Here is a 15,233-nt window from a genome sequence, read left to right on the forward strand (position 1 = left end):
TCCCTTAACGCCGGGATCACGCCCTGAGCCAAAGGCAGACACCCAACCGCTGTGCCACCCAGGCGCCCCTAGACATCCCATTTCTAATTTAAGCTGATTTCTCTTTTGGGGGATCAATATCAACACTGCACAAAAATCTCTATAAACACACAAAGCCAACACTAGCATATCATTACTTTCTAAAAAACACGTAGTATATGTTACCTCAAGAACTGTCATCTGAGGGCTCAGTGTGCTGAGGGAGTCAGGGAGTAGGCCCAGCCCCACCAGCAGCTCCCGATGTGAACTCAGGCTGTGTAATCTGTATCGAAAGTCCTGGTACAAATGAGGGAGCTCCTGCCTCTCATGGGGAAGGTGCCTGATACTAAACACGACTGTGCTCTAAGCTCTTTATCCTCAGAGATGCTGTGAAATTTTGGGCTACGATAGCCTGTTTAGGCTTACTATGCCTTACTGACTTACAAGACTGTGGGCAAATCACTTCTCTTTGGACTCCTAGTCCCTAACTGTAAAGTAAGTGGACCAGATCAGGTCCATGTGTACAAACTGTAGAGCGCCCTGGAGAGTCCTGCGAGGTGCCAGGTGATACAAGCACCCATCCTCTAAACTGGGCAGCTCCATTCTCACTCACAGCTTCGGTTAAGATGGTAGGCTGTGGAGTCAGGCCACCTGACTTTGGGTGTTATTAAACTCTTTGTGTCTCTTTTTAGTCACATATAAAATTACAATGGTAGAACCTATCTACATAATTACAAATCCATAAATATTTAAATAAATGGATTTCCCTATTTAAGAAAATGTAAGAACCAATACTTACTTAAAACAGTGCATGGTATATAATCAGCCTTAATAAGTTCACACACACACACACACACACACACACACACACACACACACACAGGGCTTCTGTGTAAGATACCTGAAAATTAAAAAAAATTTTTTTAGGTAATTTCTACACCCAATGTGGAGCTCAAATTTACAAGTAACCCGAGATTAAGAGTTGCATGCCCTGGGGCGCCTGGGTGGCACGGCGGTTAAGCGTCTGCCTTCGGCTCAGGGCGTGATCCCGGCTCAGGGCGTGATCCCGGCGTTGTGGGATCGAGCCCCACATCAGACTCCTCCGCTATGAGCCTGCTTCTTCCTCTCCCACTCCCCCTGCTTGTGTTCCCTCTCTCTCTGGCTGTCTCTCTCTGTCAAATAAATAAATAAAATCTTAAAAAAAAAAAAAAAAAAAGAGTTGCATGCCCTACACACGGAGCCACCCAGGCGCCCTGTGAGATACTTTCTGAAGATAGGACTCTACATATTAAAAAACAGTTGGAAAACCAATGTATTGGATTATGAGACTTTTGTTTTTTATGCCATTTTCTCTCACAGACTCACAGGTTTCCTATTTTCTTGCCTAAACACTCCTGCTTTTTATTTTTTACACATTTCCCAAGGGTCTAATTGTTGTTCCCAAATTCTACCGATGCTGTATGAGGTGAGAATGTGCTCTCTGGAACTGGCTGGCTTTTGCTGAATGTGCCTACGAATGGACAGCACGAAAAAGAAGATGGAAGGACTGTTAAGAAACCCTGGAGGAGGGGCGCCTGGGTGGCACAGCGGTTAAGCATCTGCCTTCAGCTCAGGGCGTGATCCCGGCGTTATGGGATCGAGCCCCACATCAGGCTCCTCTGCTGTGAGCCTGCTTCTTCCTCTCCCACTGCCCCTGCTTGTGTTCCCTCTCTCACTGGCTGTCTCTATCTCTGTCAAATAAATAAATAAAATCTTTAAAAAAAAAAAAGAAACCCTGGAGGATGGGGCACCTGGGTGGGTCAGTCCATTAAGCGTCTGCCTTTGGCTCAGGTCATGATCCCGGGGTCCTGGATTAAGCCTGGCGTTGGCATCGGCTTTAGCCCTGCATCAGGCTCCCTGCTCAGTGGGGAGTCCGCTTCTCCCTCTGACCCTCCCTCCTCTTGTGTTCTCACTCTCAAATAAATAAAATCTTAAAAAAAGAAAGAAAAAAAAGAAAAGAATCCTTGGAGGACAGGGGTGCCTGGCTGGCTCAGTCGATAGAGCATGAGATTTTTGATCTCAGGGTTTTAAATTCAAGCCCCACGTAGGGTACAAAGATTACTTACAAATAAAAAATCTTATAAAAAAAAAAAAAGGTACGCCTGGGTGGCTCAGTTGGTTGAGTGTCTGCCTTTGGCTCAGGTCATGATCCCAGGGTCCTGGGATCAAGCCCCATGTGGGGCTCCCTGCTCAGTGGGGAGCTTGTTTCTCCCACCTTTCCCGCTCTCCCTGCTTATGCTCTCTCTCAAATAAATACTAAAATATTAAGAAAAAAAAAAGAAACCTTGGAGTATGTTACAAGTGAGTATTTGTGAGCTGAACTAGAGGGTATTTTAAAAAATACCTGCAAAAGTCTACCTCATGGCAGTAGCTCTTTTAACAACTGCCTGTCTGAATACCAGACATTTCATCCTTTCTCAGTCCTCCCAGAGGATTGATAGATCTCTCCATTCCTAGCACAGGGGCTTTTATTTTTATTTTAGGCAGCTGTAGTTTGAATTAAAGGCGCCCAGTAAACACATCTTACAGCCACTTACTTTCTAAAACTTCATTTTAGTAGACACCAGGGGCACCTGGCTAGCTGTCAGCAGAGCGCTGACTCTTGATTTCAGGGTTGTGAGCTTGAGCCTCACGGTGAGTATAGGGCTTACTTAAAAAAAAAAAAAAAAAAAAAGGACAGCAGAATGCCAAGTGCTTGCTTCAATTATACTGAACAAGTCCACTAAAACCCTGGAGAGCCCTGGGCTGGGCCCCTGCAGCCCTTCCTCAGGACGACTGTATTTCAAGTCTATTTCTCTGGCAGAAAAGCAAGCTACAAAAACTACCCTGAGCCAGTGACAAAAATCCAGGACTTTCAAGTAATATTTTATTTATTATTATTTAATTTATTTATTCGACAGAGATAGAGACAGCCAGCGAGAGAGGGAACACAAGCAGGGGGAGTGGGAGAGGAAGAAGCAGGCTCCCAGCAGAGGAGCCTGATGCGGGGCTCGATCCCATAACGCCGGGATCACGCCCTGAGCCAAAGGCAGACACCCAACCACTGTGCCACCCAGGCGCCCCTACTTTATTTTTTAAAGATTTATTTATTTACATGAGAGAGAGAGAGAGAGAGTGTGTGTGTGTGTGTGTGTGTGTGTGTGTGCGCACGCGCGCATGTGCGTGCGTGAGTGGGAGAGGAAGAGGGAGAGTCTCAAGCAGACTCCCGGCTAAGCACAGAGCCTGATGGGGGCCTTGGTCTCACTTCAGATCATGACCTGAGCCGAAAGCAAGAGCTGGACACTTAAGGACTGTGTCACCCGGCTGCCCCCTCACAAGTAATATTTTGTTTAAGACTTATTTATTTAAGAGAGACAGCATGCTGGCGTGCGTGCTCTAGAGCAAGCAGGGGGAGGGGCAGAGGCAGAGGGAGAGGAGCAGACTCCCCAGTGAGCAGGGAGCCCGATGCGGGGCTCAATACCAAGACTCAGATCATGACCTGAGCCAAAATCTAGAGTTGAAGCTTAACCGACTGAGCCACCCAGGCACCCAAAGTAATATTTTAAATCCAACACTAATCATTACCAAACATAACACACCAAATGGAAATCCATACAAAACTGAAATGCAGGAGAAGGCAATTAAAACATTTTTGAGATCAGAAAAGCAATTACTGGGGTGCCTGGGCGGCTCAGTCAGTTAGGTTCTGCCTTTAGCCCAGGTCATGATCCTGGGGTCCTGGAATAGAGCCTCATGTCAGCTGCCTGCTCAGTAGGGAGTCTGCTTTTCCCCCCTCCCTCAAATAAATAAATAAATAAAATCTTAAAAAAAAAAGACAAGAAAAACATAATTACTGAAAACGGACCCACATTTCTTTTTTTCCCCTTAATATTGATTTATTTATTTGAGAGAGAGCAAGCGAGCAAAAGAGAGAGCACAAGCAGGGGGAGCAGTAGGCAGAGGGAGAAGCAGGCTCCCTGCAGAGCAAGGAGCCTGATTCAGGGCTTGATCACAGGACCCTGGGATCATGACCTGAGCTGAAGGCAGACGCTTAACCTACTGAGCCACCCAGGTGCCCCCACATCTTTATCTCTTACAAATGATAATAAAGAATTATGAAATGGGTGCTAGTGGCAAGACCTGCTTTATTAACAGAAATTTATTATTATTATTTTTTAAGATTTTATTAAGTAATCTCTATGCCCAGGTTGGGGGTCAAACTTACAACCCAGAGATCAAGTCACATGCTCTACTGACTGAGCCCAGCCAGGTGCTCATTTTTGTTTGTTTTTTTAAATAAAAAAAAAAAAAGTATCTTTATTTTGGGGGGGGAAGTGAGCAGGAGTGGGGTGGAGGGGCAGAGGGGGGAGCGAGAATCCTCAGAATCCCCACTGACGGTGGAGTCTGACGTGGGGCTCAGTCCCAGGACCCTGAGATCATGACCTGAGCTGAAATCAAGAGTCAGCCACTTAAACTGACTGAGCCACCCAGGTGTCCATGTTTTGTTTTTTTAAGTAAACTCTACTGCCCAATATGGAGCTCAAATTTAAGACCCCGAGATCAAGAGTCACATACTTTACTGAGACAGCCAGGCACCCCAAATATTGTTCATTCTTTTGACAAATGTTTAGTGAATAACAGTAATGTGAAAACGGGACTGTACACTGGTTTGGGACCTTAACAATAGTATCCTGTTTTCCACCTGAAAGGCCTTCAAGCTCTCAATAAATGCATCCATGAAATAACAGGGGTTATTACTTCCTTTCTGGAGAGAATGCCCTAAAGCTACCCACATGTTCATAGCAAAGTAAAGACTTGAACATGGGCTTTCTGCCTCATAGTCTGGTGTTTTTACTACTTGGGCTTCCCAGAGATAAAAACCAAAATTTTCCCGTGGTTTAAGAAGTTGTAAACGGGGGGGCGCCTGGGTGGCACAGCAGTTAAGCGTCTGCCTTCGGCTCAGGGCGTGATCCTGGCGNTCTCTGTCAAATAAATAAATAAAATCTTTAAAAAAAAAAAATCTTAAAAAAAAAAAAAAAAAAGAAGTTGTAAAGGGGGGCGCCTGGGTAGCGCAGTCGTTAAGCATCTGCCTTTGGCTCAGGGTGTGATCCCGGCGTTCTGGGATCGAGTCCCACATCAGGCTCCTCCACTGGGAGCCTGCTTCTTACTCTCCCACTCCCCCTGCTGTGTTCTCTCTCGCTGGCTGTCATATAAATAAATAAAATCTTAAAAAAAAAAAAAAAGTTGTAAAGGAGGGACGCCTGGGTGGCTCAGATGGTCGAGCATCCGCCTTCAGCTAAGGTCATGATCTACAGGTCCTGGGATCCAGTCCCGAGTCAGGCTCCCCACTTGGCGGGGAGTCTGCTTCTCCCTCTCCGTCTGTCTTCCCCTTGCTTCTGCTCTATCAAATGAATAAAATCTTAAAAAAAAAAAAAGTTGTAACGGAGGTAAATTTAAGGAATTAATTTTGAAAAGTACCAAATATATTTCTTTTCGGTCTAACAGCGCCGCTGTTCACTAAACAGGGAGAAGAGAATGGCAGAAATGGCGGAGGGAGCCCTTAACCACCCTGAGAAGAGCAATACAGTGAAGTGGTTTGAGGAAGTGCTTGACTTTGACCACCCATTCTTAAAGGTGATGAAACCATCTTCAATATAACCATGGTTTGTGTTTATCCTCACTCAATAAAATCTTATTTCTTAGTACTTAATTTCCCTCATTAGAGAGAAAATATAATTTAATTTTAACTTTTCTCTTTAGGAGGGCAATAATGAAATGAAAAACATGCAAAACAGAGAGTCAGACAACTTGGGTTCTAGTCCTGGATCTGCTACTGATTAGCCATGTGACCTCGGGCCAAGTCGCTAAACATCTGGAAGCCTTCGTTTTCTCATTTGTATCACAAAGAACTTTTGGAAAAGAATGTTCAGCAGTTTGGGGCACACAGCAAGAGCTCTATAAATGTTAGTGGCTATTCTTGTCTTTTGGTTGGGAGAGCTGAAGAAAATGTAAGTAAAAGGAATAAATCGAGGGGTAAGGGGACATCAGCTCAGTATGATGCGCACTGTAAGAAACTACAAATGAGCCCTCTGGCAGCAGCACCCACAGATAGGACTCCTGAGTATTCTTGATGATGAAAAACTAAGTGAGAACACCTGTTTAGTTCACTGGTCTAATTCCCTTATAAATTATGAAAATGGCAGGAAGAAGAGTATGATAACTGGGCTTGCTTTGTTTGCAGGAGGATTTCTGCCTAGGAAAAAGTCTTACGGACTTAATCTACATGATGATCTGTAAGGGTGAGAGGCTGGATCATGTCACTGGACTGCTTTGTGTCCCCTGGAAACTATTGCTGAGTAAATGTAAGCTAGATGCCATCTCAAGTATCCTCAGAACATTCCTGTACAATATGAAGTAGGCGGAGTGATGTCTGGAATAATTCTCGGGAACGGAAAGAAGCACAAAAGATCCAAAGGTATCAGTTCATGCATCACATGCAGACAAGCCCGACAGTAATTAACATATATTAAGCACTCTGGTTACAAGCTTATTCCAGACAAGAATTCTAGCTACAACCATGCAGAAGTTCAAAAAAATGTTGTCTTTATGGACTCTGTAGCTAGTTTAAGACCTGTTCATATTTTCTCATCATTGGTGTTGCCTTCCCATAGTTTCAATGCTTATAGATCATAACTAATTACCAAATGCTTAGTATATACTAGACACTTTATATGGGGCACTACTATGGATGGCTTACAGGGGAAGTACCAATATATGGACCATGCTTATAATACATACTGGGCACTATACCAAGAATTCAGGGAAAAGAGAGAGAAATAGCAAACCAAGGGCCTTTCTCCAAAGGGATGCAACTAGCTGGGGCATCAGATAGATAAGGATATGCTCTGACACACAAAGATAAACGCAAATCAGAGTTCAGGACAGGATAATGTTCAAATCACCAAATGAAATTACATTTCTGGCATTTTATCTATGACCTTTCTCACCTCCCTAAAAAATTAGAAGACATAATGGTGTAAGAAACAGTCTCATCTGGCCAGATACGTCCCACTTCCTGGGGCTAGACAGGTTCCAAATACATAGACTGAGGAGGCTGGGTATTTCTACTCACCATGGGCACATCCTACCAGAAGGACTTAAGAAAGAATGACAAGGTGTAATGGGGACATCACTAGCTTTAGTCAGACCTTCTGCGCTTGCCACTTATTAGCTGGGTGACAGACTGTAAAACGGGGATAACATGGGACGCCTGGGTGGCTCAGTCGGTTAAGCGTCTGCTTTTGGCTCAGGTCATGATCCCAGAGTCCTGGGATGGAGGTCTACATTGGGCTCCTTGCTCAGCAGGGACCCTGCTTCTCCCTCTGCCTGCCGCTCCCCCTGCTTGTGCTTGCTCTCTCTGACAAATAAATAAAATCTTAAAATAGGGGCGCCTGGGTGGCTCAGTCGTTGGGCGTCTGCCTTCAGCTCAGGGAGTGATCCCAGAGTCCTGGGATTGAGCCCCACATCAGGCTCCTCCACTGGGAGCCTGCTTCTTCCTCTCCCACTCCCCCTGCCTGCATTCCCTCTCTCGCTGGCTGTCTCTCTGTCAATTAAATGAATAAAATCTTTTAAAAAAAATCTTAAAATAAGATAAAATGGGGATAACGATAATCCCTATTTAACAAAAGTTATTCTGGAGAATGAGTGATTACCTCTATAAATCACCTACTCTGCATGTGGGAACATTAAGAATCATGTATCTTTTTTTCTTTTAAGATTTATTTGAGAGGTACCTGGGTGGCTCAGTCAGTTGAGCATCTGCCTTCAGCTCAGGTCATGATCCTGGGATCCTGGGATCCAGCCCCGTATCAGGCTCCTTCTCATCTGGGAGCCGGCTTCTCCCTCTCCCTCTGCAGCTCCCCCTGCTGGTGCTGCTGTGTGGGCATGCACATGCTCTCTGTCAAAAACAAAATCTTAAAACGAAAGATTTAAAAACAAAAGATTTATTTATTTGACAGAGAGCATGCACCTGTGAGAGGGGGGAGGAGCAGGGGGAGAGAGAATCCTCAAGACGACTCCCTGCTGAGCTCAAAGCCTAACCCTGGGCTTGATCCCAGGACCCTGAGATCATGACCAGAGCTGAAACCAAGAGTTGGCTGCTCAACCTACTGAGCCACCCAGGCGTCCCTCATGTATCTTTTGTCTTAGCCTAGATTAGGTAACCATGTACCTTCTATTAGCTTAGTAGTACTACTATGACACTTCTTTTGAAATTTTTAAAAGTATTTTATTTATTTGTCAGAGAGAGAGCACAAGCAGGGAGAGTGGCACAGCAGGCAGAGAGAGAAGCAGGCTCCTTGCTGAGCAAGGAGCCCAATGCAGGACCTGAGCCAAAAGCAGACGCTTAACCGACTGAGCCACCCAGGCATCCTGACACTTCTTTTTACTGTGTCGTACATAAGGAGAAGAAAACAAGCAGATTCACAGTCCCCACCCCCTAAGAAGGCTCCTGCTTCCAACCTAAACAAAAACAGTAAAACTTGCTTTTGCTATTGATCTACAAGCCCTCCATCCTGGCATTTGACTACAGGAATTGAATAACTAGCCACTGCCACCACACGACGTCAGGGGCAAAAATGTCACGAGACAGAATCACAATCCTGCAATATCAGACCAAAGGCATTCTCTAGCCAGTTGAAGTAGAAATCAAGTTGAGTTGTCCCAGATTCAACTGTCACCACATCCACTCAAACAGTCTTTAATGATAGTAGAGAAAATGACTGAGTAACTATTACATACTATGCATTGTGCCAGGACTCACAAAGTGCAGGATGTTGTTTCTGAGTAAGGATAATCAGAGAGAACCATCAAAGGAGTAGTGAGAGGGCTCTCCAAATTGCTGACGTTGACAAAGATTTGCTTCTTTTGCATTTTAGTCCTTGATGCAAAATAACTGCCTTTTATTGGACTACACCCAGCTCACCTCACAGAACTTGAGGAAATTATAACCTCTGTGACTAGCTGAACATAGTAATCTCCACAGGCCATAGGAGTTTGCCGTGGTTGGCAAAGAGTTACTCAATAAAAGCAGCAAAGATCAGATGGAAAGCTTAGTACACACTCACATCCTTCTCCTGGATGGTGCACTCCTTACAATAATAGGCATCAGAGACTCCAGGGCCTCCACAGATCACACAGCGCCCCTGGTAAGAGCCATAATTACACTCATCACATATGCGCACCAGAGTGCAGGGACGCACGTAGGAGTCACAGATCACACATTTGCCATCACCTGTGAAGAGAGACTGGCATTATTCCCACATGCAAGTACCTCCTTAAGTCTACTGCCCTCCTTCTGCTATGGGGAAATACAGTAGTCTCCACCTGATAGTGACTTTAGGACCCTCTATTTTGGTATCACAAAACTCAGCTAACCCAGTGTCCATCTCAATCCCTTCAACATGTAAGTTAACCAACGAATATATAAAGAGCTTAGAACATTGCCTTATAGACAAGAAGTCTATATCATTACTGGTAAAGAACTGTATATGTGTGTTTTGGGGACAGGGTCAGGCTATCTCCTGCCCAAAGCTAGAGATTTTCTTAAAACCTAAACATAATGTTTAAAATGTGCAAGTTGGAGCGGGGAGATGCAGAGGGCTTTGGTTGCAGCCTGGTACTCAACTCACATACTTTCAGGCACACCTATTCAAAGCCCTCTTTGTGGCACTGCTGGATGCCCGATTGCTGGCTTTACACAAAATGTGAGGGGAAGATGTGGGGTGTTTGGAGGGCATGTTCCACTCACATTTTTCACACAGTCTTCCGATGGCTGCAAGATCAAAGATGGTAAAGAGTACAGTTAGAATTGATTTTGACGATGAGGGGAAAGATCCTCGAGTTGGGGGTGGCGACACAGCAGGGACTGCAGTGAGCTCTAAAGGTTCTTATCCATTTTACCCTCAACATAAGCTTCCATCCAAAGCAGACCCACACCCTTCTAAGGCCGCTCCCAGGTCCTGGGCAATCTGAGTTTCTCCGGACATCACTTCGGCCGCCCGCCTCTGGCTCCCAGGACGCGCGCCCCCGCCCTCTCTGCATCAGAGCCCACAAACCCGCGCGCTCCCGAGCTACCAACCGTAAGGCGGGAAACGTGGCGCCTCCCAGGCAAAACCCTAAGAATGAGATGGGAACCTCTGACACCCCCGCCCCCCGCAGCTCCTAATACCATCCCCACCCAGACAGCTGGGAGCAGGAAGCTGCCTCACCAACACCAGCCTGCTTGCGGCAAAAGATTAAATCCGGATGATGTTTAGCCATAGTTCCAACGCAGGCCGGCCACCGGAAGCTTAAAGAACTTCCGTCCGACCTTTAACCTCCATTTCCCAGCCTCCCGGTCGCCGTGATTGGTCCTCCAGTGTTCAACAAGGCCCGCTCGCTCTCGCTCGCTCTCGCGTGATCAAAACCTTAAGTTAAAAAATAGGTTTCCGTCGTGGCTTGGGGAGCCAGGTCCTGGCAGATGCATGGAAGTCATTAAAAAGAAATGCCTTTGCCAGATTTGGATGGAAGAGACAACTGAAATTTGCCCTTCGATAACACACCTGTGTGTCCGGTATTTACTTCCGCAAGTGTTTTTATGGAGCTCTTTTCCTTTCAGGTTTCCGTTTCTAACACGGGAGCTCCACCCACTGTGCTCTCCGGGCTCTGGCCCCTCTACCAAGGCCCCGCCTTCACCGTTATGCGTTTCTCTTCAGGCCACGCCTCTGCCCCAAAGCTTTAAATGCGCAGTGGTTCACGTCATTTTCACGCGACCTCATCTTTGTCAGTGCACAAAATGGCGCCTTACAGCCTACTGGTGACCCGGCTGCAGGTGAGCGAGCTCAGGGCCCTCTGGGTTCACGAGGGCGGGGTGCCTCCTACTGTGCCTGCGGCTGTGGGCGAGGCAAGGCGAGGCGGGCCCGACCTCCTGCCGACTTTTCGTGTACCTGTCGCGGCCGCGGGCTCAGCGCCGGTGCCCGCTCCTCCCGCGCCCGAGGTCAAGGCGTCCCCGGCTCGGCTGTCCTAGTCCTGTCCCCTCCCCGTGGGAAGCGTAGGTCCAAGCAGCGGCTGTCAGGTGAAGCGTGAAGGCACCCCGTTCTGAGGACTGCACTCCCCTGTCTTGTAGGGTGTCTTTCCGTTCCTCAAGGTGAGGACAAGGTGACTGGGGGGCGCGGTCGTTGTGGAGCCCGCTAGGCCCAGAATCTGAAGGCCTCACTTCTCATCTCTCGGCAGCAGAGTCCTGCCAGCCAGGTGCATCTACGATTGACAGGCCTGGAGACTGTAGAAGAGATTAGTACCCTGTTCCATTTTAAAAGTATCCTGCGGAACATAGAGCCAAGAATGTAAGGGGACTTTCCTGGCCCAGACATAGTAAATAATAATCATAACAGTATTCTCTCATCTTTGCAAGATTGCAAGACTCCTAATTTCTCATCATGTCATTTGATTCATATAATCATTTGGTGAGATGATAATTCTCATTCGATAGGTGACAAAACTGCTAGAAAGTAGGTGAAAGTTTGTGCTCTCTTGAGTGTCACCGAGGTCCTGTGGCCAGAGCGTCTGCCCTACTTACCCTTTTGTTCTTGTTCATGTCATCCTGTCTTCTGCGAGCCAGCGTGTGATCCTTGAGCTGACATTTGTTTTTGTGAGAGTACCAGTATAGAGTATTTTGAGCTCAGTTAGTTGCTTTTCAGTTACTAGGTGGGAGGTTAAAAAGACTCAACAGTTTGACCTTGACTCTCCTGTCATGAACCATCTAGAAAATTGACTGTGACTGCCAGATGATTTTCTTCACTTCTGACTTGACAACACTAGGAAGGTGTTATATGGAAGGTTTCAATGTCAAGCATGTATTTTGTTAATAAAAATAAAGCAAGCAATAAAGTAGAGATTCTCTGACCACCTTTTACATTTCACTTTGTGAATCTGCTTTGAATCAAGTGGCACAGCTTTGATCATAAAATTAAAGAAGTTATGTGCTATACTCTAAGGAAGCATTGTGTTACTAGGGTTTTGTTTTTTTTTTTAAACACGTTGCTTAAATTTAGACCATATGGTTTAAAATGAAATCATCATTTGTCTTAAATACTTCTGATCCTTCAATTCTGTGCAAAGATAAGGGGTTTGCCCTAATTATCTCTTTAAAATTTTGATTTTCTAGGTTAATAAGAAAGAAAGGTAGTTGTTTTTTCCTAATTCTGCAGTCCCATGATCTAGTGAAATCAGGCAATATTATTTGATGGTTAAATGATTACAGATTTAGTGATCTTGGAAGAGAGGACTAATATCACAGTATTTTTGAACTGAAAGGATTTTAGAAAGCATTAGTGTTAGACTAGTATAGAAAGAGATCTGGGCCATAGTTCGTATGCTTCCCTGACCCTGTGACCTTGAGCAAATTATTTTGAATTCTAGTTTCCTCATCTGTCAGTTTGGGATACCAATAAATGCTTATTGAGTACTTGGTAGTAGGCTTCCATTCAGATTGTTATGAAGTGATAAGAAAATGGAATATATTTGTTTGTGGTCATCGTGTGGTCCAACCGCCTCTTTTACAGATGGATAATCTAAGACCTTGGCAGCCTGGGTGACTTCCAGTAGCAGAGTCATGATTAAAATCCAGGTGTCCTCGTTTGTTCATGCAGCTAAGATGAATGAATAGCAGTATACCACACTGCCTCCACAACAGCCAGGCTGTCTTAAGTAATGGCCAGCTAATACTGTCCTCTGAGAACCTTGTAAATTTACCTCTTTTGTGTTTAGCTACATTTGAGAAGTAATGGCACTACTTTAGTTGTCATCTCTGCAGAACCCTGTCCATGCGTTCAGTTTATTCCTACCTCATTCACAGCATATTTATTGAGTAACCACCACTTGCTTCGAATTCAATGGTAAGCAAAGCAGACAGTTCCCATCCTTGTGGAACTTCTATATTCTAATGTGTTTTACTGCAGAGGGCCTTGGAGTATTTCTCAGCCAAAATATTTTTCTTCTACCCTTGGCTGGACCAAAGGTGAAGGTAAGTAATAAAATGATGACAATTACAACTGCCATCAAGAGTAGCTGACATTTACCTTACTGTGTGCCAGTAATCCCACATGATCTGTGAGATATGGCAGACCTATTGGCTCTGTCTAATAGACAAACAGGATTAGAGAAGAAACACAGTATGATGGTTAAGAACCTGGATTCTGGCATCACACTATCTGGACTCGAAAGCTGACTCTGATATTCCCGAGCTGTGACTGGGCAGATTACTTGACCTCTCTGTACCTGTTCCCTCATCTGTAAGATACAGATAATGACAGTACATCTGGCTTATCTAATTATTGTATTACAGCTGCAAACTATTTAGAACCCTGCCTATACCTAGTAAGTGCTGTATAATTAAGTATAATTAAGTTAAGTAACATGAAATAAACTTGCCTAGGGCCTTATCACTAGTCATTAGCGGGTGTGATTTGAATCTGTACCTTTTTGATTCCAGAGTCTGAGGTCCTAGCACCTGCACTATACTGCTTCCCTTTGGCATCAAGACTCAGCCTATCAACCAGGGCACCATTACTGCTTCATAACCTGAGAACAGATCTCAAGTTGAAAGTGTTCCACTGTTTAACAGTGCCTGCCACCAGCTGGTAAAGTTAGAAACAGTGAAAAAAATGGAGATGAACATTTTGAAAAACCCCATTTACTCTCTGGTGTTTATTTTTTATTTGTGTGCACATGACTCTGGATGGTAGATAAAAGGGGTTGGGCACTTGCAGATATGTTTCTTAGGTCTTTGGTTTTGCCTTGAGGTAATGGGTTGCTGAGTTCTCATGTGACCTTGGGGAAGTCCTGTAACCTCACATGTAAATCCGAGATGGCCTTAACTACAAAGGAGTCTGACAAATTTGGCAGAAGTTAAGTTCTCTATAAAGTGCCTTAACTACAAAGGAGTCTGACAAATTTGGCAGAAGTTAAGTTCTCTATAAAGTGCCATGTTAAAAGAACAGCAACCACCTTGGGAATTAGGAAACGGGTCATTCTGGTTGCATGTCACTGTAGTACCATCTCCGGGATCCTGTAGTCATCTGTTGAATGGAATTGAGTAAATGAATGAATGAATGGATGAGTAAACAAACTTCAGTCTAAAATTTGGCAGAGGGAGTAGAGTCACCATCTTGAGAACTAGGGGAGTACATTGTTGCCTTTTGAACTAGCTGTTTCCAAAATGTTCATTGAATGCTTTACTATATGCCTAACACTGTTCTAGACCCTACCAGTGCAACAGTGAACAAAAGTAGTGGATCTTATGTTGTAGTTCTGGGCAAACAGAAAATAAACAAGTAGACAACATTGTAGCTACTAAGTGCTAGGAGAAGGGGAAAATAGGATCCTGTGGTAGAGAAGGAAGGGTGTGTGTGTGACATCTGGGGTGGTAGGGGAAGGCCCTTCAGAAAAGGTGACATTTGAGCTGATACTTAAATAATAAGAAGGGAGTCCTTCAATATATTTTTTTTAAGATTTGATTTATTTCAAAGAGAGAGCATGAGCTGGTGGGGGGAGGGACAGAGGGAGAGGGGGAAGCCGACTCCCCCCTGAGCAGATTGCCTGATGTGGGACTCCATCCCAGGACCCTGAGATCATGACCTGAGCCATAGGCAGACGCTCAACCAACTGAGCCACCCAGGTGCCCCAGCCCTTCAGTGTTTGGGAGGAGAGATTTCAAGTAGGAGCAGCATGTGCAAAGCACCGGATGTAGGTAAGTATGAGCTTAGTGTGTTGAAGATAAGAAATAAGGCCCATATTGGGGCACCTGGCTGGCTCAGTTGATGGAATGTGTGACTCTTGATCTCAGGGTTGTGGGTTCAAGCTTCATGTTGGGTGGAGAGATTACTTTTAAAAAAAATTTTTTTTTTTTTAAAGATGTTATTGACAGAGAGAGGACAAGCAGGGGAAGTGGCAGACAGAGGGAGCGGGAGAAGCAGGCTTCCTGCTGAGCAGGGAGCCCAATGCAGGGCTCAGTCCCAGGACCCTGGGAACATGACCTGATGAGCCAAAGGCAGATGCTTAACCTACTGAGCCACCCAGGCACCCCTTAAAAACAAAATCTTTAAAAAAAGAAAAAATAAGGCTAGTGTGGCTGAGGTATTGAGAGGAAGTTCTGAGCAAGA

General features: G+C 45.1%; 2 protein-coding genes and 1 long non-coding RNA gene across 9 annotated transcripts in view; 2 read left to right on the forward strand and 1 right to left on the reverse strand.

The window, feature by feature from the left end:
* Window positions 1-6,664, forward strand: part of LOC117796380 — a 16,741-nt gene extending 10,077 nt beyond the window's left edge. For 5 of the 6 annotated variants that reach the window (XR_004620841.1, XR_004620843.1, XR_004620842.1 and 2 more), the window contains 2 exons: window positions 5,562-5,699; window positions 5,797-6,664. This is a non-coding gene — a long non-coding RNA (uncharacterized LOC117796380). Of the gene's footprint in view, window positions 1-5,541; window positions 5,700-5,796 lie in introns of all 6 variants that reach the window. The other variant, XR_004620845.1, reaches the window with a different exon arrangement.
* PHF5A (PHD finger protein 5A) overlaps window positions 1-10,716 on the reverse strand; it is a 12,322-nt gene extending 1,606 nt beyond the window's left edge. Inside the window, exons 1-3 of one of the 2 annotated variants that reach the window (XM_034644085.1) lie at window positions 10,305-10,707; window positions 9,845-9,868; window positions 9,162-9,328 (exon numbers count right to left, since the gene is read on the reverse strand). In XM_034644085.1, coding sequence (XP_034499976.1) covers window positions 9,162-9,328; window positions 9,845-9,868; window positions 10,305-10,356 — 243 coding nt within the window. In that variant the 5' untranslated portion in view covers window positions 10,357-10,707. Of the gene's footprint in view, window positions 1-9,161; window positions 9,329-9,844; window positions 9,869-10,304 lie in introns of both variants that reach the window. The other variant, XM_034644086.1, reaches the window with a different exon arrangement.
* A 68-nt stretch (window positions 10,717-10,784) lies between these two features.
* ACO2 (aconitase 2) overlaps window positions 10,785-15,233 on the forward strand; it is a 48,779-nt gene continuing 44,330 nt past the window's right edge. Inside the window, exon 1 of the mRNA XM_002929284.4 lies at window positions 10,785-10,906. Within this exon, the coding sequence (XP_002929330.2) occupies window positions 10,817-10,906 (90 nt within the window). The 5' untranslated portion in view covers window positions 10,785-10,816. The remainder of the gene's footprint in view (window positions 10,907-15,233) is intronic.

Source organism: Ailuropoda melanoleuca, chromosome 15 (genome assembly GCF_002007445.2).
Source record: "Ailuropoda melanoleuca isolate Jingjing chromosome 15, ASM200744v2, whole genome shotgun sequence".
NCBI classification, from domain to species: Eukaryota; Metazoa; Chordata; class Mammalia; order Carnivora; family Ursidae; genus Ailuropoda; species Ailuropoda melanoleuca.